This window comes from Cyprinus carpio, chromosome B15 (genome assembly GCF_018340385.1).
Source record: "Cyprinus carpio isolate SPL01 chromosome B15, ASM1834038v1, whole genome shotgun sequence".
NCBI lineage: Eukaryota > Metazoa > Chordata > Actinopteri > Cypriniformes > Cyprinidae > Cyprinus > Cyprinus carpio.
The window spans coordinates 11,996,718-12,023,102 of NC_056611.1; the positions used below are offsets into that span (position 1 = coordinate 11,996,718).

A 26,385-nucleotide genomic window follows, 5' to 3' on the forward strand; every position below is an offset into this window, starting at 1 on the left:
AGTAGGTAATTGATTCCTTGTTTTTTTGGCAATTCTCGTCCTCCATACATGACTGTTGACTTGCCACTACAAATTTGGCAAAACCTGACACACGCAGACAGAATGCAAACAATTTATTCCCAATTATTTAAATTAAAAGTGAGTATCTGCGATATAGACTTGGGCCCGGACTTGAAAGCCTTGGAAGGAAATGCGTAGCGAAAAAGTCACAAATGCAAAGCAACTCACCCCTGAGGTTCAACCCGATGCCCCCTCCTCCCCTTCCTCTTTCTAGTCTGAGCACAGAGCCGTCAAGCCCCCTTCTCCATTCCATCACCACCTCACTCCTGTGTGTGCTGCTAGTGGAACAAGTCTGGCTTTCAGTAATAAGTTGACAGCTGTAGAAAATGGCCGCTCTCAGTTTGTTTGCTTTTTTTTTTTTTTTTTACACAATCTCATTATATTATACTGTGGCGGTGGCCTTGAAAGCTGTGAAACGTTTCTTGCTGGAAAACGAGAGAAAGCCGGCCATATGGAATGCAGTCTGAAAGTAGGCCGAACTCTGTGAATTCCAATTTTCTCGATCAACACTGTTCCCTGCAGTTCTCTGTGTAATATAATCACAGCTCCTCGTATCAGAGATGACCAATATTCGACTGTGGATGACAACCTATGGATTTCTTTAAAAGAAGCGAGGGTCCATGTTTATTGTAAGGAAGAATTTGGACAAAACCTTTCAGGCCAGGCTTTAATTTTCTCAGCATCACTGACAAATGGAGCACAGATCTAATCGGATACATCTGAGGCAATTACTCTTGTATTTTTATTACATTTGAGTTTAGTGCACAGTGTTGCTATATTGGCAACATATATCAAAGAAAAGGCTAATGAGAGAAAGTTTCCAAATTAGAATCTACTTTCTTTAGTACTTTCTTCTCTATTTAGTAGATGCTGCCCACTTAAGAGACCTTTTTTGCATCTAAAGCCTTTAAAGAGAACTGTCAACATGTAAAATCCTGTAATAAAATGTGTTCGGCATTGATAACGCATACTTGATATGATATGAATGCATGCATGTAATAGCCACTTACAATTTACACAAAGCCAGGCTGACACACACACACACACACACACACTAGCTAAACAAAGGAAAACAAGAACCTCAAGAGCAGGATGCCTATTCCCCAAACCAAAAGAGAAAGAAAGAAAAGGATGATTGGAGAGGAGTGCATAGCTTCCAGCATCCACACTGTCACTCCTGTGCAAAGCTCAACGATGACCCTCAAAAATAGAACAACCTCCAAAATTAGCTCTTCTTCTGTAGCCTATTTAATTGAAACCAGTGTGGAGGCAGAGGGAGATGTCCAAATATGTCTAAAAACGTATTGGTGTATTCCTCATTATACTCACTACACTACCAGAAAACTCCCTACAGTGCCAATTAGTCTTAATTAACGGTTGTCCTTTTGAAAGGTAACAGAGAGCTCCCTCTAGAGGCTGCACTGTGTCAGTAAAATACCAAACTCCTGTTGAAGAGACCAGAGAACTCTCAAGTTATCGAATGCAAACACACACACATGCTTGAAAAATCAACCACAATATATTAATTTTAACACAACTTCATAACAAGCAATTGTATATAGTGAAACTATAATATGCAATATTCTTTTATGGATTTAAAAAGATGTATCATCCAGAGTCATGGAAGAAAAAGTTTAACACCATTTTTCTACTAACAATTTGTTTTAAGGATAAAAAATAGCTCAAACCTCCTGTATTTTGTTCATTATAAAGTATTTAAATATTCTTATTATACTTTTTCAACAGTTGGTCAGTGAAAGTAGGTGCTAACCATATCTTCTAAAAATAAACATTAAACTTAAACTTTCCATTAATTGAAGAAACAATGTTTGTTTGATCATTTTTGCTTAAAATCATTTGCACAACAAGGTTGAGCTTGTCAAATGTATTCAATTACAATTTGTGTAAATATTAAATATTAAAGAGTTAAACATTTCTTTTAACAAGAAATAATAGATTATACTTAAAGTAACATGCAAAATATTTTGGTTTTTGTACTTTATTTTTTTGTTGTCATAGAATTTTCAATTTATTATTAAATTAGTCATTTTATTACAAAGAACTGAATATCAAGTCAACACGTTATGCTACAACTATGACATTTTAATTTGATTTTAATTTTTGGACATTGTAGGTAACGTGGTCGAGACAGCTGACATGGAACTGAAAAATAATTTTAAAGACATTTGATATGTGTTAAGATAGTTCTTTCATATTAGGTTAATTTTATGTCAGATAATAGTTTATCTAACATGTATAATAGTTCTTAAAAACATAGGAATTAGGCCTTTAAAGCTTGTTTAAAAAGTCATAAAGTGAACCATCTTCATGGAATGTGCCAGATAATAATCTAAATCTGCTATCTTTACATAAGCATTAACTCTACAAAAAATAATAAATAAATAAATCACTGCAGCAGTACCAGATGGTAGTACCATAGACTGAATGATTTCCATATTCAAACCAGCAGTCCAGGGTACTTCAAAAAGGACTAAGGTACTCCTTTATAAGTGGATTTTAGCGTCACATGTGGGTGTAAAGGACTTGTAACCATGTTGAATTGCTGTGGCTGGTGCCACTGATGGTGGAGGTTGACTAATACGTTGATGTGGCCCACGGTATTTCCATGAGCTTAGGACTGTTGAGAGAGGTTATAGGCACACCCATCCCCCACCAGTACTGTAGATTACACTTCGCAATAGCAACCTCCTCGAGCACCTCTTCCCTTTTCGTCATCCGCCCCGCTACCCCTCCCTCTTCTTTTTCACTAGACTACCCAGTCAAATGATTTATCTCATTTCTTTCTTCATCTGCCTCTACAGATGTGCTGGTGCATTTCCTCCAGCCTGCTGAAGACTAGCTTACTGAGGACTGGAAGAACTGCAGCACATTAACAGATGCATAGTCAAAACTCAACCCTGCATTAGCCTAAGCCAAATGTTACATAAACATTTATAAATCTCATCGACTTAAAAGAAAGTGCATGTTGATTATGTTGGACAGTGGATAGCCTGTATTCTTGGACTAAGAGTAGGTTTGCACAAGAACGATTGTACTAAAAACGGAAATGTTTTTCTTTTGCGTTTTTGAAAAGTTTTGTGTATAGTGAATTGTGTACTTGTGAAAATGACTAAAAACGCTGTATTGTGCAATGTCAATTTGTAAAGAAAAACTACATATCTGCGCACACAGATTCCTATAGACTGATCACGTAATCCGTATGCGGATGATGTTTTGAAACTCATTTACCCACTAGGTCGACGTTTCTCAAAACTAGTGTGAGATAAGTTCTATCATGACAACTCTTGGAAGATTTTAGCATGGAAATGGATATGACAATGTTAATGTGTTTGGTTTTGGCAGAATAGATCTGCTATGCTGCTGCTGAATTGCTGCTGCTGTGGGTTATTGCTGTTGTTGTAGATTATTGCTGCTGCTGCAACAAAGCAAGTGCAGGACCCATTGCAGATCTACTGTCCATATTTCATGTTTTTGCTCTATTTCGGCATCAAAAATCATTCCAAGCACAGCTACAGCACTGTTTTCCGCTCTGAGCAACATGACGGTGTTTCGTTCCTGAATGAATCTACTGTTTATATGATTCAGTTCAATCGCAATGACACACACCTACTGGCATTTTAATCCCACATTTAAAGTATCTTTTTATTATTTAAATAATTTCAAATATCAGTATTTAACGTTTTATGTTAAATATATCAAAACTTTATTTAAGCATTTGTAACTGCAGGATAAATGCATTCGTGTGCTGCATGAAATTAGGGATGCACGATATGGGATTTTTGCAGATATCCGATATGCCAATATTTTTCAACTTATTTTGGCCAATACCGATATATTTCCTTTTGTTTGGAAACAACAACAAGTCTCTGCTTTTTTGAAATTATAAGCAAAATATTTTTCATTTTGGTTCGTTTTTAACAAGAACTTATTTGTTAGAATTAAATAAACAATAATGAAGGTTTTTTTGACAGTACATTGAAGCTTTGAAAATAACTATAAATAAACTATATATCAATCGCTGCATTTTTTTCCCAGAAAATGCTGTGTTAACCCTAACATTTTATTTTAAGATTTAACATTTGTAGACGGTCTAAAGCAAAATATTTGTAAAAATTCTTAAAATCTTTTAGAGCTTATGATTTGTTTAAAAAATAAAACATATAACACATTAATGAATAAATCAGTATAAAATTATTTAATGTTATTTATGTAGGCTATTTTACTTTTAATTTAATTACTAGTAGGCCAACAGCGCCCCCTACAGATTAAAACTCCTTATCGAACCGCGTTAGGACCTGGGGGAGGCTGTTACTGCTGCTACTGCACTTGCAATTACTATTTACTCTATCACACACCGTACGCGTCATTCTGTACGTGCTTTCACAGATTAAATGCAGCAATCTTCATGAATGAGTCACACTGCTGACGTGATCTAATCGCTAGCACACTCTGAGCACATGTGAGTTAACGTATTCCTCTTATCGGCAACCCATATTGGCATAGTTTTTCATACCAGGCAGATGCCGATATTTACATTCAAAGCCATTATCGGCTGATTCCGATATCAACCCGATAATATTATGCATCCCTAATCTAAAGGCCACTTCAGATGCAGCTTCTGTGTTCCTTCTGCACTGCAAAGACGATTTTTGTTGATAATGATTTCATTTGCTGGATAACAGCCCAAATGTCTTATTATTCTAATTCACTGATTCAATGTAAGAATTTGACACAAAAGATGCACACTTTTAGAAAAAAATGGCTTTTTAAGGGTTAAAATGCCCATAAAAGGTAAAAATCAATTCAAACTAATTTATATCAGTGTGAACTGACCACCACACAGAATAAGAAGTATATAAAAAAATTTAGGAGTCAGCTGTCCATGGTAGTCCTTAAGATACCAGCGCAATAACACACCAGCAAAATATCGTCTAATTAACGTTGTCTACAAAAATCCCAGAAAATATTGAGATATCATTTTTTGTCAATATCGCACACCCCTAGTTAAAAACTGCCATAAGAGTGTTTTAGCATTTAAATCTTTCAAATGCCCACATCTCAAAATCCAGTCAACATCTGATGAATAGTTCCTGTCCTAAATGTTTTGCTTTCCTGATAATCTGTTATACTCGGGTCACAAAACATCTATTGCTATTTCTGTTTCAATGCAACTTTAAAGACACTGCTTTTCTGTCATGTTCAAGGATAATAGCAATAGATAAATCTATTCATATTATATACAGTAGCTGAAAAGAGAGGATAATCTTCTAAAATGGAGCAAGTATATTATTTCTCCAGAGATGGAGAAGGACAATAAAGATGCATGGGAGCCTCTTTATTTGTATTAAAGCCCTTTTTCTTGACTAAAAATGTTTCCAAATTATACTTTTTTCTCCAGAGATGGCGAAATAATAGTTAGGAGGACAAACTGACATTTATTAGACAACAAGCTGCACATATAAAGCACTAGTTGTTTGATTTGTGTTAAAATGTCACCAAGTTCAGCAAAATGTTGGTATTTAGGTGAGTTTGTTGAAGATACCAGCTTGATTTTTTTTTTTTTCATATGAGCTGTAAGTCTATGGTTTTACGCTCAACCACCATCAGTGGAAAATTCATCCTAGTTCACCAAGCACAAAGCCAAAAGATGCATAAAGCAGCATGAAATTAGTTCCATATTCATCAGTATCACCTTGGAGAGGAGTTTCAGTTTTAAAAAGTGTCAAAACATCTCATTTGTATGCAGAACCAAATGAGCTATTTGAAATGTACTCGCCAAAAGTGTCAATGCTGAAGATGCTCAATGAATTTTCAGAGATTGTCTGCTAAAGGCACCTGCGTTCACCGTGGACCGCGATGCTCGCAAACACCCTCACTCAAATGGAATACCCAGGATCCTTCGATGCAGTAGAGAACCATATATCCTCAGAGGCATTTGTCTGCTATATTGAATTGCCCTGCTGTGTTTGCTGGCACAGGCTATGTGTTCACATAAATCGTTGCCTGTGGTGAAACATGGACCTGATGTCCTGCCGCATGTTCCACTGCTTAAAAAGACTGCAGGACTGACAGGGATGCTTACAGGTGCACTTGTACGGTTATTTTAGTAGGATAAATCCCATTGCTTATTATTCTTTATATTATATATCACATTCGCACTGCACAAAATACATATTTTGGGACCTATCATCTGATTTGTGAGCATTCACACACCGTACACTCTGGAACTTGCCCTCCACCTTGCACATCTTGCATGATGCTCTTCGCAGATCGTATTAAAGCCTTTATGTTTCCCTCTTGGACCATCTATAGTTTCCTTTAAACAAGTATTCCTATGGATCTCCAGTGAAAATGGCTAGTGGGACAGTTTGTCTGGTAGAGAGATGAATATTTCGACCCTCTGCACTTTAATAATATCTGAAATCTAGGGAGAGGATCTATCCACCTAATAACGGCGAAAGAAGAACAGCTATAAATCTCCTCTGATGGACCCACATTTAGCAATGGACTATGCCATGCATTGCTCTTCTGCTCCAAATGCATGTTCTGATTCATAGTGACACACACTAGCGCTCAGCACAAAGTACACACAGTCTCACGAGGCTGAAGATGCTCATGAACATGCAAGTTCTAGATACTAAGAGTGAACAATGCAGTGGACATTTGATATTAACACTTTGAGGATGCAGAAGTCCACCTTCCTGTGTGAAAGCCATATTATATATAAGGGAATGAGGGATATTTTCAGTGCTAGGCACAATCATTATTTGTTTAAAGTGCTGCCCTATAGGCAATCTCACTTCAAGCCAGCCTCTGATTGCGTTATGCAGTAAAACCACTGCAGACCACCAGCTCAACATATCAGTGAGATCAAAAACAAAGTCATTCTCAATCAAACAATGCTTTTGCAAAAAAAAAGAAGATACCTTAGATAGTGTGGCTTTGCTGAAGAGAGGTGTGATATTACTTTTTGAAGTCATAGGACTTACAATTTTCATCTGGCAGTTGATAAATTGGGTGAAAAAACCCATAGACTTACACTGATGGAAGGGCACAAACAATACCTAAAGTCCAGAATATTATAAAGGTTTGAGGGAGTGCATTTCTGACTTGAGCTTGTAAGAAACCAACAAAAACAATCGAGAAACTAGGGGTGGGAATAACTTATTGTATATCAATATAGTGGATCAAACTTTTGAATGATGCAAAGAAATCGTATTTTTACTGTACACAGCATTCACCAGCCCAATCTCATGAGAAAATGTAACTATTTTCTTATTTCATATAGATGCATACCATGTTTGCATAAATGCAGTCATTTGCATCATTTTTTGCAATAAAAAAAGTATTTATGAAACCTTTGCCCCAAATTTAATCATCAGTTGGGCATAAGCTTTTCATCAAAAAGAGATCATATGAATTCATCTGAATTAGTTGGCAATTAGCCAAAACATAAAATAGTTATGAATTTTCATGTTTTAAATATTAATTCTAAGTAAATATTTAAATATAGTGTTTTAAATATATACTCAGAATTCACAAAAATTATTTATACGGAAACATATGATTTTTAAAAAAAAATAAAATAAATAAGTAAATAACATGAATGTCACCCTTATCCATAAATTTAACTGCCAGTTTGACATAAGCAAATTGTGCAGAAACATCATGAGATCATACATAAAGCGTTACAAATGCCATGAGGGTTTTTTGCTATTTACTCAAAATTCAACACAATTATAAAACATAAAATAGTTTAAAACATAAATAGTTTACTATCCATTGATGAACCTGTCGAGTGCATTTGGAACTGACAAAAGGCAAAATAAACACTTGTTAACTGGTGAATAATATCCTACCTGACAATAATTTAAAAAATTGCCAAATATTGGCCTATTAATCAATGGTATACTGTATCTCACTATCTGGGCCACACTAATAATAATATTCTGATTTGTTAAATTTATTTTACAGTTATCCAAAATTGTTGTATTTTGAGTTTGGATTCTAAATTAATAAAAAAAATAATAAAAAAAGCAAGAGTTCTTGTATACTAACAGATGTGATCTAATTTTCCCCCCAAAAAGTGAAAAACTGTAATACAATAAAAGTATTTTTTGATATAGGACCATATAGACAAACAGGAAGAAAGGGGATGGGATTGAGAGTCAGGACTCAAACTCAGGTCGCCCAATATACAACATGCTGGAGGAGCACAGCCCACAATACAAACCAAAGAATTCTCGATTTACAAATTTAGGTGCAAACGTCTCTCAGCTTTTTGCTGGTCTTTGAAAAATGTATTATAAAAATACAAAATAATGATTCATGGTATATCAATATAGTTTCATGACTTACTACGTAAGTTTGATAGGAATTCTAATGTCAAGACATTTTTGCATTTTTGCAATAGCTTCTATTATCCAAACTACTTTACAAAGATGTTCACACTGACAAGACTGAGTCATCAGGAAGCGACACCCTCCCTCGGTCTTCCTAAGTCCACATCTGATGATCCTCCCACAAGGTGTCTCACCTCCCGAAAAAGTGAAAGTGAGCACACCACGCTTCTCTAGCCTTCTAAACATCTCCTATGTTCAAGTGCAAAACCACAGTATACATACAGGCTATAGATGCTAGCAGTGCACTATAAGATCCCTGAGCAACAGTGTGATGACTGACAGTGAGTTAGGTAGCTTTGGAGAAATAGGTCATAGAGCTAAAAATACCTATCTGTCTCTCTCTCTCTCTCTCTCTCCTCTTGAAGACAAAGAGTCTCTCAAGAAAAGAAAAAAAAAGTGAGTGAGTGAGTGAGTGAGAGTGAAATGAAGAGAACAGACCAGTCTCAGAAGAAGAAAAATGCCCTTATAGAATTGCGGACGCTTATGCAAACAAACATTAAAAAGGGCCTTGAGTATAGAGATGGGGAGGAAGGATCTATAACCGGGTGACAGTCTTGGGCTTAAGATCGACAGTGTGAAGAATTATATAGATCTCATTTTTCTCAGATCAGCGAGGCAAAGCGAAATAACTATCCAAGAAGTCCGCATTCCGCATCCTACGAAATGACTGGAAGAGACAGGACACCATCACTTTAGGAGACTGAGAGAGATAGTGGAAGATTGAGGAAAAATAGAGACAGTAAGTGAACCTGAGTAATTACTAGAGAGATGTGAGGACCAGTGGAGGAAGAGAGACCGAGCAAAGAGAAATACGCAACGTGAACAGTGGGAAACTATTCCAAAGATTCCCAACGAAATGCCATCATTTTGGTGACGGAAAGCCAGTTAGCAGATAATCAGCAATCAAGGCAGGCATAATTTAATCACCATCTCTTAAAAATGAGTGATTTATAAAAGCCAGTAATGTAAATCAGATTGGCTCCTCAACTGATATCTCCTCAAGTGCTGCACTTTAACTGGGTTCTTTGAAGAGGGTTATTGAAGAGTGTAACATCACAGTAATTCAGACGCTGATTGCAGCCCCTCTTTCTGTTCATTCATATTTCTCATGCAAATGTCTCTAAGACGCACACCTGACCTTGTACATGACTAAAAACGTCCGTCCACAGTCAAAAGCAAAGTTCACTGCTCAGGGAAACTGATCAACCGAAGAGAACCCAGTTAGATACTGCAAGATTTGTCATGTATGAGCTACTTACATGAGTCACTGAATCAAAACTGCGGATTTACAAAATCCAAAGCAGATTTATTCCTTTACTAAAAAGTATTAGATAGTGCTACTGAAGTTAATCAAGGTACTCAATGATATTCATGCAAAATCGTATAGCCTAACACTTTACAAACAGGTACCATCAGTTAATGTGTTGACAAACATTAATGAGTAATAATACGTTTGTTACAGTATTATTAGTTTAAAAAAAAAAATGTTCATTATGAGTTCATGTTATCCAAGGTTCATTAAAAAAAGCTAATATACTAAGAGACAGGCCTACAACTTTTGGTTTAAATAATGTATTAGTAAACATTGAAACTAACATAATTGGTTACGCCATGGCTTCCATTCAGAAAAGTCACGTGAGGCACGAACTGTAAGTAGCTTTGCAGCACATATTTCCATACACACTTCATTTATCAAGTCTGAATGCAATTTTTTATTTTTATTTATTTTTTAACAAAACATTCGTCTGAATTCAAATTATGTCATAGCTATTCGTTTGAATATGCGCAATCGGTGGCAGCCTAAACGACACCCGAATGTTAGTTCACGTGTAGCCTACTCTCGTTTGTTATTTTGTATACATTGTAAGTTATTGAAATGCTATGCTAATTTGTCATAAGGTAAGAGTTTCTTACCTCATAAAACCTTGCCTCGTGTCTATTTGTGCACGCGCCGCTAGTTAACGGTTTTTGCGCGAGAGAGAATGTATGTCTCGTGCGATCATGCAAAAGGTAGTTTCATTCAAAAGCTTCAATAATATGAATAATAAAATTAGTAATTTAGGTAGTCAAATGTTTGGCAGCAGTGCTCATTGCTGCCACAGAGTAGACACTTAAGTTGGTTATATATATATTTATATATATATATATATATATATATATATATATATATATATATAGGCTATATATATATATAGGCTATATATATATAGGCCTATATATATATATTATATATTTGATAAAAAACAGACAGGTAGCCTAACATTCCACAAGCTCTGTAATTTGGCCTGGTTGTGTTTTGGTTGTTTTTACTTTTTTCTTTTTTTCCAAACGTAATACACTCTAAATAAGACGTCCCAGAAACACATTTTAGATTTGTTTCGTTTTTGTAAACGTATAATTTTATATATATAATGAAATAGCTTATATATAAATAGCCTATATAATTTTAGGTTAGGTTTGGGTAACGTTTTAACCCGCAGTACTTGCTGGGTCCAGGTCGTTACTGGAGAGAGAGATGCAACCTCCTGGGTTAAAACCCGGCACAAGTGCAATTTCCTCTTTATCAGATACCTATAAAAGCTACACTCACATATTCATGCCAAATACAAACACGTCTCCCCAATTCGAAAGGTCCCCGTCTCTAGCAGACGAATGTAAAGCAATTTTGGCACTGAGCCCGTGTGGCGTCTGCGTGCCTCACGCCGAAAAAAAAATGTGTCAGTGTGCACAAAGGAATCTAATGGAAACTTCACAGAATGTGCACTGATGCAACGGTGCATAAGAGATATCAGATGTTGCACGCCACTAAAATGTAATGTTTAAGCATGCATTTGCTTCCGAAATGACACTTAGAAATCATATTCACGATGCACTTAATTTGTACAATCTAATGTGTGCGATCAGCGCGTGCAATGTAACCACCGAAAACCCTCATGTAACATTTTCCGGTTCTGGCAGTTTGCACCTAAATGTTATCCTCTGACAGACAGCACACCAGCTCATTGTGTTTGACATCATATAGCACAAAAGCCAAAGCAGAAAGATGCAAGTATCGTCGTTGATCTTGAGACTCGGTGACCAGTGAACTCTCCGATTCCAATACCAACAACTGTAAGTTCCAAGTGATCGATACTGACCAGGAACGCCGGGTCAACATTCTCAGCATTCCTCCATATCATCACTGTGCATATGCAGAAATGACACCCGAGACTCTGCACTTTATAACATGCCATAGTATTTGCCCAGATGACAAAATGTCGTCGCATGCATTATGATTTATTGCATTTCAACATGCGTTCGTGGTGTAAACCTCGCCGGCATTTTATACTTTTAAAGATGTTTGTATATTTGTGAATTAGAACGAACGCTGTTTGTTGCATGACATATATTCTATAACGCATAAAAAATAGAAATATTTTTACTTACGATTTCAGAGGATTTTGGACCACTGTGGCCATTTTGATATAGAATGATACAATGTAAGACTGCAGTCCCCAGTATTGTACATGTAATATAGCAGCAATTTCAATTTCATTCATTCTCTGGGGCTGCGGCTGGATCGGCCAGCCAATAGGAGCACGACTGGCTTACGGTCGCCGCTGGGAAATGTAGTTTTTATTCCCTCGTGGCTTCAGGAGATAGCGGTGCGCGTACTACAAATACCACAATGCACTGCGGTTAACTGTATACTAGTCCCTCCTTGATGTTGGATGGGCAAGCCAAAACATCTACTGTAAATACAAGGTTGGATTGCTGGACTGTCTGTCAGTATTTTTGCTCTCATGTTGGAAGTTTCTTATAATTCATAGATAATTGGAAGTATTTTTAGAGAGCGACGGGCAGCTATGAAGAGCGATGAAGTCAATATTTATTTTTTTAGTATGCATGTATTATATTATATCTATTAGAGATAATACGAGCAATGCATTTCAGTAGGCACTGATCAATATCATTATTACGTCGCAGCTTTATCCTGCTATAAGAGCGCTATATGTGTGTATATATATCACTAACACAATTCCATTGACTTGTGTTGTGAGCTAATAATAGTTTTCATCTTCTAAATCTAAACCTCAAACAAACTTTTCTGCATTTTTACATTTTCATTAATTTCTTATTTTAAAAGTCTGGCCTTAAAACATGCTAAACACAAGTAATATGAATGGACAATAACAGTAAAGCAATTCTGCTATGTGTTTTTATTCTGCATAGGCAATGAGAAACATTTACATCTAAATATTGTGAATATTATCAGCCAGACTGACCTCTAATAGAAATGCAATGACTGTAAAGGGCCCTTCAGTCCAGTTAAATGCAATGGCGCCACTTTGAAGGCATTATGTGACATGTGATATTTATAGATCCCTGCTAACAAATATTTAATGAACCTTAGCAAGCTCTATGAACTGAACAAAAATGTCCTGTTGATTCATAAGGGATTACTGCAGAATTGGTGCATTTTTGGGGGGATTTTAGAGTTGTGCTAATCTTCAGTTTAAGATATTGCACTGCAACAAATTCTAAAACTAAATTTAAACATCAGTGCCATTCTATTTGCCCCTACCAACAATTGTTTTATTAAATTCACAAAACTTTGATTTCCTAATCATACAATGATGAGGTCACGTGAGAATTTTTTCATGGAGACTTGTTTTTATTGACCTGGATACTACATTGTAAACTTCTGTATTCTGCACACAAAGACCGCTATGAGACAGTTGATCGTAACAGCCACTAGAGGGCGTCAAAATCCTCATAACGCACAACGAAGGCGGCTGATAGAGTAGCAACAGCGCCCTCTTGAGTCCAGCTAGAAAACCAAGCGGCCAGCAGCACAGTAGCAGCAGCAGCTAGTAGTCCTGGGACAGTTTTAGTCTAACTAGCTTTCCAGAGAGTTGTGATGGTTTTAAATCTTTTACGATGTCTGAAATGCTGCTGAAAGATATGGAAGAGATTTCTCTCGGGCCTGTTAAAATGGACGAGCAGACGGAAAATGGACGGAGTTTCCTCCTGGTGGACGAAAACGAAAGCTTGCAGGTTTGTTTTTGTTAGCTTCTGTGTTAGCCATCAAGCTATTAGGTTAACAGCACATGTAGGGGCTTAGTTGTTTACATACACTTTGATAGGTCAATTCACGAGGACCCTAATAACTAATTATGGTCTGTGTAATTTAAATAATAAGCAGTTTAACTAACTCATCATAAGGAAGGGCTGTCTTTTGACAACATTTAGGGATCTTTAGCCATTGATCAAAATTGATTATATCAAGGGTTTGTTTTGTTTTGGTCGCGTTCATTCATGATCTCAGGTCTGTGATGATACAGTGATGATACATCTGTGTATTCTACAAACGTTGAATGATCTCAGTGCTGTATACTGCTGTTATGTTATGACTTTAACATGATATTCTGATGTACTTGGGTAATACCATGGTAACTTACATGGTGTACTTACTCTTTTGTTGTTTCAAACCCATATGACTTTCTTTCGTGGAACACAAGGCAGGATGACTCATTCATGATGACATAATTGTCATTTTAGGTGAACTGTCTCTTTAAGATTCTTACAAATGGTGATAGACAGACAGACGAGTGGGGCAAGCATCAAGAGAAACCATTAACACAGAATTCTGCAAACTCATTGTGAAATTACAGCAGAAACCATCCAATAGCCCACACAGGCCGAATTAGAATTAAAATTCTGCATGCATCTAAAACAGAATCTCACAGAATTTCTGCATTTGAAAGCAATAAGAACTTAACTTTCATTATTATATGTGTATGTGTAGGTAGGGCCTATGCATGTTAGAGGTCTTCTGTTAAACATTGTGATCTCCAACTGTTCACAAATGTTCTATTTGCATATTGCTTTGGTAGTATGGAATTGTAAAAATTGAAATGAACTGAATTGGTACATGGATGGATAGATAGATAGATAGATAGATAGATAGATAGATAGATAGATAGATAGATAGATAGAGACACTGATAGATAGTGTGACAATTGCTGTAAACCTAGTCTCTCTTATACTCTTTCTCTCTTCCAGGTGAAGAACGAAGCAGAGTTTTTGCAGAAGTTGGGCTGCAGCGCTGCTCAAGGAGTCAAAGTGCTTTCTATCTTCGGTAACACGGGTGACGGCAAGTCCCACACTCTCAATCACGTGCTTTTCAGTGGTGAGGAGGTGTTCGCCACGTCTCCTTCTCCGTCCTCATGCACGGTGGGCGTTTGGGCGGCTTACGAGCCGCGCCTGAACCTGATCGTGCTGGACACGGAGGGCCTGCTTGGTGCCGCCAGTCAGCAGAACCGCCGGATGCGTCTGCTTCTGAAGGTTCTGGCTGTTTCAGACGTGGCCATCTACCGCACTCGTGCCGAGAGGCTGCACAACGACATGTTCCAGTTCCTCGGCAGCGCGTCAGCCGCTTACCTGAAGCACTTCACACCGGAGCTCCGCGCTCTGTCTAGCCGCTGCGGGCTGGACGTGCCTCTCTCCAGCCTGGGACCTGCTGTTATAGTTTTCCAGGAGACTTTCCGCACTCAGCTGCTAGGCCAGGGTAAGTCAGAGCAAGCAAACTTTCACTGTTTACAAGGCCTGCAGTGTTTATCAATATGAATACAGCATTTTTCTGATACATCTTGTTGCCAAAGGCTGTTGTACGACTAGCCTGGGGGCAAAGGGATTGCTGTTTAAACTTGGGTCTGTACACCCTCATGGGGCCTAAACACATAGCCAGGGGGGTCTTTGAAAAAGTCCTGAATTTCAGACTAGTGGAGAATCCCACAGGAGAAACGTAAGTTGCAAGTCAAACCAAAGGCTTTATTTCAAACTCAATTGTTTCATTGTTTCTGCTTTTATTTCTGTCTGCTTAGTGATGAGAATTTCAATTGGTTTCATTGTTTCTCTGTAGTCAAATCTTTAGAGAGATTTCATTTGAGTCAGTAATACACGGTCAATGCTCATTTTTATCAATTATTTTAATCAAAAATGCATAATAATTTAAAGACTTAAATGCATGATGAACATTTTTTTTTAATTCATTTTGAACTGTCCTGATGTCATAATGAAGGATTTTTTTGACATTTTGACAAAACAAGATTGATATAATCATTTATTATTTCTATCTATCTATCTATCTATCTATCTATCTATCTATCTATCTATCTATCCATCTATTAGTGCTGTTAAAAGATTAATCATGATTTATCGCATCCAAAATAAAAGTTTTTGTTTACATAATATGTGTTTAGTGTGTGTGTGTGTGTGTGTGTGTGTGTGTGTGTGTGTGTGTTATATATATATATATATATATATATATATATATGTGTGTGTGTGTATGTATGTATGCATAAATACACACCCATGCATGTATATATTTAAGAAAAATATGTTAAGTTTATATATTTAATGTATTTATGTATATATTAAATATATTTATGTATAATATAAATTATATGAAAATAAATATATACGTATAAATAAATGTAAATATTTTAAAATATATACTGTATGTATGTGTATGACAGCACATAAATATACACAGTACACACACATATATTATGTAAATAAAAACTTTGGATGCGATTAATCTTTTGACAGCACTAGTATATATATATATATATATATATATATATATATATATATATTCATTTTATTTTATTCAAAATATACTGTTAAATATTTAAAAACTTAATTAATTTGTACACTCGCATATATTCAAAGTGTGAGGAAAATATTTGTACTGTTTACCTATTGGTTTAACTTATGACTTATGAAACCAAGGTTTAACTTATGAAACCAAGATGAATACAAAGAGATAAAGATATTACATAGGATATAATACAGTATTGCATCTTCAGGTGCTCTGTTGCTTCTCTAAAAGATTGTTACGCAATTAAAAATCTTTTATTAGGACACATTTTCAAAGAATTTTTATTTTTTAATCATTTGTCCAAAAGAAAAATCAGAACGTTGGAAGTAACTTAATGGTTAAGCAACTATTTATCTAACGCAGATTGCAGGAAATTCCCAAGACAGGGTGACTCAGGTGTGGAGTGTTACAAAGATCACAGTACTGCTCAGTTATAACTATGCCCTTGGGTAAACTCCAGCTTTTCAGCATGCTGTAAATCATGGTACATGAAAAGTGTTGTGTAAAATGCATAAAAAACTTTAAATGCCTGTAAAACTTCTTTCATCTTTTTTCTATTATTTATTTTGAAATGATTAAATTAGTGCCATCCAATGAAGTGTGTCAGGCTAGAGAAATATGGGTTTGGTTTTCTTTATCCAGATGGCTCTGTCCTGGGGCAAGCAGACACACTTCTACAAAAGCGCTTCCATGACTTGGGCCAGAGCACAGACGCCTTCAGCTCTGTTCAGTACGTGGGCACCCAAACCATCACTCCCCCCACAGACTACTCACAGTTACTGCAGATTGTCAATCAGCAGGTGAACAACACATCCCAGCGAGCCCCGCGCCAGCCTGCCATTGTGTTCAGTGCACTGCAGGTACAGCAGCGCCTCAAACATTCCTTTGTGTATGTGTGTATAAAGCGACCTTAAAAAGAATATAGACACTAAAAGCTTTCATATTTGGTTTGATATTTTGTATCTAATTCAGTTACAGTAAATTAATGTATTTAAAGGAGTAGTTCAATCAAAAAAATTAAAATGTCTTAATCACAAAAGATGAAGTTTAGGAGAATGTTCTTTTCCATACATTGAAAGTAAAGGGTGACCAGTAAATTTCAAGTTCCAAAAGTGACTAAAAGCAACATAAAAGTGGTTCGTTTGACTCTGTACCTTTAAATATAAATGACATACACAACCATTCAAAACTTTGGGGTTAAAATTATATTATTATTATTTATTTTTTACATTTAAACGTAAAAATGTATTACATTACATTTATTCACATCTAAGATTGCATTAAATTGATCAACTTTAAAATAGGATTAAAACAGTGCCTTTTAAGATTTCTATTTTAAATAAATGCTATTCTTTCAAACTTTGTTGAAAGGAAAAAAAATTATCAATTTCCACAATAATATTAAGCAGCAGGGTTGTTTTCAACATTGATAATAACAAAAAATGTTTCTTGAGCACCAGGTTCCACATAAAATTAATTAAAAACAAAAAAAAAAAATAATTATAACTAAAATAAAAAAAAATATAAAAAAACTTAAATAAAATAAAATATAAAAAATCTCAATTATTTTAGCATTTTGCCAAGCCAACGAATAACAATACCAATAAACAAAAAAAAACTACAACAATAAATACTAAAACAAAAAAAAAAAATAAAAACTAAAATTTAAAATGAAAACAAAATATAAAAATAAAAACTAGTGCTGTCAAATGATTAATCAATAAAAATCACACAAAAAAAAAACTTTTTTTTACACAAAACATATGAGTGTACTGTTTATATTTATAATATATATAAAAACACACACACATATATATTTAAGAAAAAAAAGTTTATATTTTACAAATATCTTTACATAATATAAATTATATGAATATAAATATATACATGTAAATACATTTAAATATTTTCAAAATATATAATGTATGTGTGTGTATTTATATGTACATAATAAATATACACAATAAATATGTATGCTGGCATAATGGATGCTAAAACGTTCTACTTTTCCATCACAGGAATAAAAATATATTTTGAAATATGAATAAAAATCTGCATAATAGAAATTAAATTGTAATAAAAGCCTATTTTACAAAAATTACTGTTTCATACCATTAAAAATATTTTTAAAACAAAAATGCAGCCTTGGTAAACTTACCGATCTTTTGAACGGTAGTGACTCAAGTGTCCTAAACTACCATAGTGACTTCTTTCAAAGACGTCTTACCGATTTTTTGAACGGTAGTGACTCAAGTGTCCTAAATTAATTTTTGGGGTCAGTGTCTGCATGTATGTGTTCACCTTTATCCACTGAGCATGTTTCTGAAAACACGCTTCACTGGACTTCACTGCTCTGCTCTCTCTCAGGCCTTGAGCGACAGGTTCTGTGGCGAGATCTCAGATGACAAAATCAGCATATGCTCCTTCTTTCCTGATGAATATTTCACTTGCCCATCAGTCTGTCTCAGCTGCAAGTAAGTCCACACATGCTCCGAGCTGTAGATTGAATGTTGTTTTTGTTTCGTTTTTTACATACAGGTTGTGTTGAGTGCACTGATGCATTGTGTTTGACGCATAATAAATCAAGAAAATTGCTGCATCATCACACATCAGACTCTAATTTCATCACATTAACACTGAGCCACTTCATAATTTGATGATTTGCAGTTATAAAGAACTAGGATCTCTATTTAGCATGCAAAACTAATGTATGGAAATGAGTTGAACATGAATGTAATTAGATTGTTTGTTGAGTCTTTTGTTATTGTTTTAGCTTGTGCGTGACTTAATAGAGCAGTGCTCTTCAAGAGTACTTAAGAACTAACCTCTCCAAAATTCCATGGCTTTAGTGTTCGGTGTAAGAACGGCATGAACCACCAGAAAGACGGGGTCTCACACATGGCCGATGGATTATGCCAGTATGCCCACCAATACAACAATAAAGTTATCATTTGTAAGGTAAGAACTCACTGTCATGGCTAGTTCTCAAGGTCAAGATTAATGTTTTCGTTTTTTTGTTTGTTTGTTTTTTTTGTGTGTTTTATTCAGTTATTTGTTTTGTTTAAATTAGCATTTTTATTTTGATTAGTTTAGTTTTATTTTGTGTTTTTATTGTTTATTTATTTTTGTTTACTTTGTGTGTGGGTTTTTTTTTTGTTTGTTTGTTTTTGGTTTTGTTTTATGAACTTTTAGTTTTTTGTTGTGTTTTTTGTTTGTTCATTTTATTTTTAAGCTTTTTTATATTCATTTCTTTTAGTTAGTTTTTTCTTTTATTCTTTTTACTTAATTTTCTTGTTTGTTTTTTGTGAGCTTTTATTTTTGTTTTTCTTTAGTATTGTTTTGTTTCATTTTTAGTTTGTTTCAAGGTTTTTTTTGTTTCTTTTTTATATATTTGTTATTACTAAAATTCAAAAAAAACACAATAAAATAATAAAAACTTAGCCAATTTTTTTTTCTGTTAACTGAGGTTTTAGATTAATCAGTTTTTCGTGTGTTAAAATAAAAATTCACAATAAATTATTTAAAATTGAAAACGACTAATAACATAAACAAATTCATTAAATTTTTTTCTGTTAACTGAGGTTTTAGATTAATCAGTTTGCAAAAACTGTCCTATATGGATTACATTTCTCAATTTCAAATGAAAGGATATTGAATGGATGCAAAGGATGATAAACCATTTCTTTTACCCATGCAGAGGTGCTATGAGAGCGGAAAAGAAGTGATCGTCATACCGAAAACATCTGCCTCCACAGATAACCAGTGGTTGGGTTTGGCCAAGTATGCATGGTCAGGGTAAGTAAGATGGATGTTTTGTCACAATACGATACGATATCAATTCTCATACCCAGCGATACGATGTTTGCAGATGCTTCAAAAAATTGTATGATACGATTTCGATACACTTCTATACAGGAGATCGATATATCGATATTATTATATTATATACCTATTTTAAACAACCATCTACATTTTTATTAACTCACAAATGCAACCAAAACATATAACATGAACATTTATCTTAAAATTTCACATCCTGTTCCTCAGTTGGGACATTCACAACAAAAAAAATAGGCCTAGTTTTTTTTTTTTTTTTAAATAAGAAAAAAAATAAATTAAGTCACACACAAGATCAATAACCTTAAGATATGACAACAGTCAAGACAGTCTTTCAGGCTTCTGTGCAAAAATATGCAATGTGTAAAATAATGTAAATCCTCATTAGGAAAGAACACAAACAAGGAACTTCAGTTGTAGGAAAAAATACATCAATGTAGTAAAAAGAAAAAAATTAAAAATACAAAAATTAAGCTGTTTACTTTATTTGAGACTTTTTTTTTTTTTGGCTGCTACTATGGGCTCCATGCTAAAAATCTTTTCTACGGATAACCAAAATACAAGCAATAACCGAAAATAAATATAATATAACAAAGACACAAATTAAACAGGTTTTTCAGGTAGATCTAAGACATTTTCAGGTACAGAATTGTAATAATCAAATGTAAAATAACACTGCATAGTCTTCACTGTATAGATTAAATATAGATTAATCCTTATAAAAGTTGTTCAGTCAAAATCAGTGAGAGGTTTTTTTTTTCTCAGCTGTTTACGTTAAGATATAGGCCTAACCGACTGTGTTCACTAGGATATTCACCAAGGCGCACGTTGATGTAATTGGGTCTGTATTTATTCATCCATGCACAAAAAAGCGCAAGTATTAGCGTGCTGTCGATAACAAGTGCTCGACAATTCCGTCAATTATCCTGAGCGTCTTTTACGCTCCCCCTTCAGGCAGTCTTATCGTCCCGACATGTGAGTTTGAACGAGAATGCAAGTGTTGGTGGTAATGCATAAACAGACATTGGTGAAAATGTGGACAGTGTCAAAATAAGGTGCCTATTTTTACTACAGATATCGATATTTTTCGCGTGGCATCGATGCATCATATTGTTAGACATTAAACTGATGGATCGTTACCCCCCTATTCTACAGCTATGTTTTAGAGTGTGCCAGCTGTGGCATCATCTACCGCAGTAGACAGTTCTGGATGGGTAACCAGGATCCAGAGAGCAGTGTGGTGCGGCCAGAGGTCAAGCATGTCTGGCAGGGGGTGAGTCGTTTTTCTGTGTTCCCATCCATGTGCTGACTCCATTGATGCTCACAGTGGTTAATGTTGTTTTTATGCTTGTAGACCGATGCCTTCCAGATAGACCATCAGAATGCAGCTCAGCGGGTTTTGGATGGAATGAATTACATAATCCAGTCAGTGACAGAATACAGCTCAGGCCCAACTAAAGCCGTCAGTGCCTGGCTCACAGACCGGGTGGCTCCACCCTACTGGAAACCCAACTCTGAAATCATTGTGAGTTGATTTGCCATATAGGAATAGGTGAAAGAGAACAAATCTATTGTTTTATTATGTAAACATATCATGTTTGTCTGTTCAGGAATGTCATGGTTGTAAAAGAGCGTTTGAGGAGGCGGAGAGGAAACACCACTGTCGGGCATGTGGGGAGGGTTTCTGTCAGGCCTGCTCCACTCACAGCATGCCAGTGCCCGAGAGGGGCTGGGGCGGCACCCCTGTACGAGTGTGTGATGCCTGTTATCGGCAGGGAGGACCCCAGCACACTGGACAGGGTGAGGACATCGCTCTCTTTTAAAATACACTGTAATGGTGCACCAAGTAATTCTTACACTTGCAAAGTTTTTTGGGGTCAGTGACAGTCAGATTTTCTGAATGTTTAAAAAAAAGTCTCCTAGCTCACCAAGGTTTATTTTTTTGATCACAAATACAGTTAAACAGTAATATCATGGAATGCTATTACAATTTAGTTTTTTATTTTCAAATGTAATTTGCAAAGCTACATTTTCAGCATAAGTACTCCAGTCTTCAGTTGTCATGTGATCCTGCAGAAATTATTCTAATATGCTGATTTGGTGCATTGATTATTATCCATGCAATTTGCCAAAAATTGCACCTTAAAAAAAATACTAGAAATTCATGTAAAAAAAAAAAAAAAAAAAATTTGTAGCTTGTCAGAAATATAGAATATGTAAGAAATTATAATTACCCTCTATTTCTAGTATTTTATTGTGTTATTTGTTTTGTGTAATGTTCAAAATTAGCTATACAAACGTGTGTGTGTATATATATATACTAGTGGTGGGCATAGATTATTTTTTTTAATCTAGATTATCTCACTGTAATCTTGGAATTAATCTAGATTAATCTAGATTAAAATGGCTCATTTGAATTCTGCCTGAAGGCATTCAAATTATGTTCAATAAGATGTACTTGTTAGTACTGATAGAGCTGTGCTGCACGCAAACATAGTAGTTTGACTATGACTCTTCCCCTGCGCTACATTGCTTGGCCCGGCATCTTCCGCATTAGCTAAGAGATGCTTTGCGTTTAGGTGGTACTGTACTTGAGACTGGAGGAACTCCTACAGTAAACTAATTCCCCTTTGCACAAGTTGCAAACAACCTTACGCCTGTTTCACACACACTCTGTCTGCAGTGCGTAGCCTATGCGTTGCATTTTTTTTTTTTTTTTTCGCACCCATGTTAACGGATTCCAGCGTTCACGCGGTTGCGGTCCGTCAGTGCGTTCCAGGAGCGGTGCGTCTGCAGCAGTGCAGCGATCGTTCACGTACCGAGTCTATTTTTGCGGTGCTGCATGTGCTGAATTAAAATGACAGCGCATTGTTCGCTGTAAAAATTAACATGGATTGACACGGAAATGCAGTAATTTCACAATAAATGTATACTAGTTAAAGCCTACTGTGTTTCACACGCAACACATGGGTTTTTGGCTAGGTTTAAAACAAGAAAAACGAGCACCTTTAGATAAACGAGGCAACATGATATAGGCCTATGGCACTTTTATGGAAGCAGAAAAACAAAGTTCATTAAGAACCGTGCAATTGCTTGATATAAAGATTTAAATGCAAAAGGCACGAGAGTCGACTGTTTCTGTCAGTGGTGCTTTAATTTTAAATATTTGCGATATCCCAACAAGAAAAGTAGGCTAATTGTTGTGTTTAAATGTTTTGCCGCTTGCTTGAGCAGCTTATTATACAAACCCAGAAGTCAAACGCATGAATAATATGTATTTTATATATTTATTAAGTTTAAACTAATGTCTATGATTATGAAAGATTGTTACTGTTCTGTCATAAGAGTCACATTTTTTTTATTTTATTTTTTTTAACGGTTTGAAATATAGAAAAATGAACAAATGTTGTGTTTGTGGACTAAACAGCCGCGGATCAGTAGCGGACTGCAAACGCGTCCTGTGTGAAAGCACAATGAGTTCGTGCTGCTTCTGCACCACATACGTTATGCACACGGACTGCATACGCACTGCAGACGGAGTATGTGTGAAACAGGCGTGAGTCTTGTCGAGGTTTTTTTGGGAAGCTTGGTAATTTCACAGAAGGCATACACACAGGTTCGAAGACTCGTTCTCGCCCCCTACAGCGCTAAACTATCACGGTGAAAGTCATCATAGCTTGCGTAGTATAGACCCTGCTCCCAACCCAACTTTGAGAATAGATTAACGGCGATATTTTTTTTATCGCCCGATAAGAGTCTCATGTTAACGCAGCACGTTAACGCCGATAACGGCCCACCACTAATATATACACACACACACACGTGCATATAATAGTCATGACTGTTGCTTTTTTATGTGCTTTGACTTTTTGTTACTATGTCTGGTTCTCAAACCCTTGCAAGGGTAAAAATGGTTTCTCACACTTCTTTTTCAGTTCTGCAACAGTCTAGTAATTTAAATCCAAAATACTAACAACCAAAAATAACCTTGGGCAGATTTTTTTGACTGTGAAACTCTAATTACACTAATTAAAACTAGTTAATGAAACAGTGATTTTTTTCTTTGGATTATTCATATAAGTCTTATATTCATTTCTATGGGATTTGATAGCTTTTACAGTACAAATTGTGCTATTGTCAACATATTTTCATAAATTCTGCATGTGCTTACTTGTATATGTAATGCTTCTTGCAGAATATTTGGCCTAGTAAAAACATAAGCAATATTCTCCAGGGTTATTGAGTTCAGTTGTGCTTTCCAAAACAGTTTTTAATGGTCTCAGTGTGGGATGCTGACTGGTTTGCTGAGCTGAGACATTACTTTCTCTCCCCTGCAGTGGCTGTTACAGAACCCCGGACACTAGTCGCCCGCAGAGTGACAGAAGTAGCTCAGACCACTCTGAATATGGTCTCCACCGCAGTGGACTACCCCCTGTGTGAGTGTTACCAATACACTCATAGTGTCTGAACTTAAACTAAAGAATTATATTGTTTATGCAGAGCGAGTCAGGGTTTTTTTAACATCATGTCCTCTCTTCAGGTTTCGTAAAGGGAGTTGCAAGACCAGACTATTGGATCCCAGACCATGAGATCACCCAGTGCCACAGCTGTACCAAACCCTTCACCCCCAGCATGTCCAAGCACCACTGCCGGGCATGCGGTCAGGGAGTGTGCGGGAACTGCTCGATGAAGACCAGGCCAGTGCCCTCTCGTGGCTGGGACCACCCTGTGCGAGTGTGTGATGGCTGCGCTGACAGCAGGGATTCCCTGTGACCTTGCTGTGCCTCTGTAGTACCACTCCAATACAGCTTGGTGCTAGATGCAGGTTGTAGGCCGTTTTCATCCTTAGCCAGTGTAACTGGGGCTGGGAGGAAGAAGAAACCCACTGCAGTTGCATAGACAAACACTCAGGCTCTTCAAAGCATTAGAGAGATGATATCTGGGTTATATTTCATCTCAAAATCAAAAGAGAAAACTACTAAATGATACGTTGCATAATGAAAATAATTTGTTAATTTGTGGATAAATAAATATATATATACAAAAAAATATATATATATATATATATTAGTGCTGTCAAACCGCAATTAATCACATCCAAAATAGACGTTTTTATTTACATAATATATCTGTGTGTACTGTGTATATTATGTATATATAAATACAAGCACATATAGTATATATTTTGAAAATATTTACATGTATTTACATATACATGTACATTTATATGTATATGTACATCTACATGTATATATTTATATTCATATAATTTATATTGTATACAAATATTTAATATATACAATTTTTTTCTTATAAATATATACATGAATCAGTGCATATTTATGTATACATGATAAATATACATGGTACACACACATATACTATGTAAACAAAAACTTTTATTTTGGATCACGATTAATCATTTGACAGCACTAAATATAGTGTTGTATAGTGTGTGTGTATGTGTATATATATATATATATATATATATATATATATATATATATAATATATATATATATATACACACACACACATATATATATATATATATATATATGCTAAAAAACAACCCAGAAATTTTCTATTCTTTATGAGATTTGCTACAGAAATGAAAAAGAGGGAAATAGAAAATACTAATTTTGATAGGTTTTGATAGATTCTAGCTATTGACTTTTGTGCTGGCACTGAAACGAATTGCCTTCTAAAAGTGCATTTCTGTAAATACTTTGTTGATTAAAAATCTTAATGTTTCTATCCCAAAGATAAGATGTAACCTCCATAACAAGAGCAGTAAATATTTACATATCTAATACACAGTAAATGATCACTTGGAGACATGTAGGTTCTCAGATATCTAATAAGGAAACATTTGCTGCCTTACCTTTATTGGTACAGTTTTATATTTTATTCCAGGAACACAGCAACAGAAGTAGACAAGTTAAACCTAGAATTCACATCGCAGTTCAGGCAATGCAGTTTATCTTGTCAGTTCATATCTCATTGTATTTTTTATCAGCATTGTTCTTTTCTGAAACAATGACTTCACTTTATCAAATATTTACTGTTGTGGTCAACTTTCTTTAGTTGAGAGCCATATGACCTAATAGATAAGATGCAAACTTTACATATATAATGAAAATGGAATTGTTCCACAGCATTTACAGTGCCTAATGGATCTCAACCGCTATCTTGCATATAACAGGATGATTTCACAGTGTGGGCGTCTGACATTTAATACAGGCTTACACTAAACTCAATGCAGATGACTGAATGTTGAGCCATCACAGCAGGATCACTCTCTGGTTTCCCAGCATGTGTACAGCATAGAAAATGGCTTATATAAGGCACTTTATTCATATTTGATTGTAGAGAATCCATGTGGAATTTCTTAAAGGGATAATTCACCCAAAAATTAAA

At 35.5% G+C, this 26,385-nt stretch overlaps 2 protein-coding genes across 6 annotated transcripts in view; one reads left to right on the forward strand and one right to left on the reverse strand.

Annotated features, from left to right (window-relative positions):
• Nucleotides 1–12,057, reverse strand: part of dpf1 (D4, zinc and double PHD fingers family 1) — a 48,442-nt gene extending 36,385 nt beyond the window's left edge. For 2 of the 5 annotated variants that reach the window (XM_042739227.1, XM_042739226.1), the window contains exon 1: nt 11,910–12,057. In XM_042739227.1, coding sequence (XP_042595161.1) covers nt 11,910–12,022 — 113 coding nt within the window. In that variant the 5' untranslated portion in view covers nt 12,023–12,057. Of the gene's footprint in view, nt 1–1,140; nt 1,552–10,397; nt 10,444–11,620; nt 11,846–11,909 lie in introns of those variants that run through there. The other 3 variants (XM_042739229.1, XM_019116467.2, XM_042739228.1) reach the window with 3 other exon arrangements.
• Nucleotides 12,058–13,269: 1,212 nt separating this feature from the next.
• si:ch211-11n16.2 (zinc finger FYVE domain-containing protein 1) lies at nt 13,270–25,000 on the forward strand. Its single transcript, XM_042739230.1, has 11 exons — nt 13,270–13,520; nt 14,529–15,033; nt 16,771–16,988; nt 18,496–18,602; nt 18,978–19,086; nt 19,826–19,923; nt 21,121–21,238; nt 21,320–21,490; nt 21,576–21,765; nt 24,303–24,401; nt 24,506–25,000. Exons 1-11 carry the CDS (start codon nt 13,404–13,406, stop codon nt 24,736–24,738), a joined length of 1,965 nt encoding a protein of 654 aa, XP_042595164.1. The 5' UTR covers nt 13,270–13,403; the 3' UTR covers nt 24,739–25,000.
• The last annotated feature ends 1,385 nt before the right edge of the window (nt 25,001–26,385 follow it).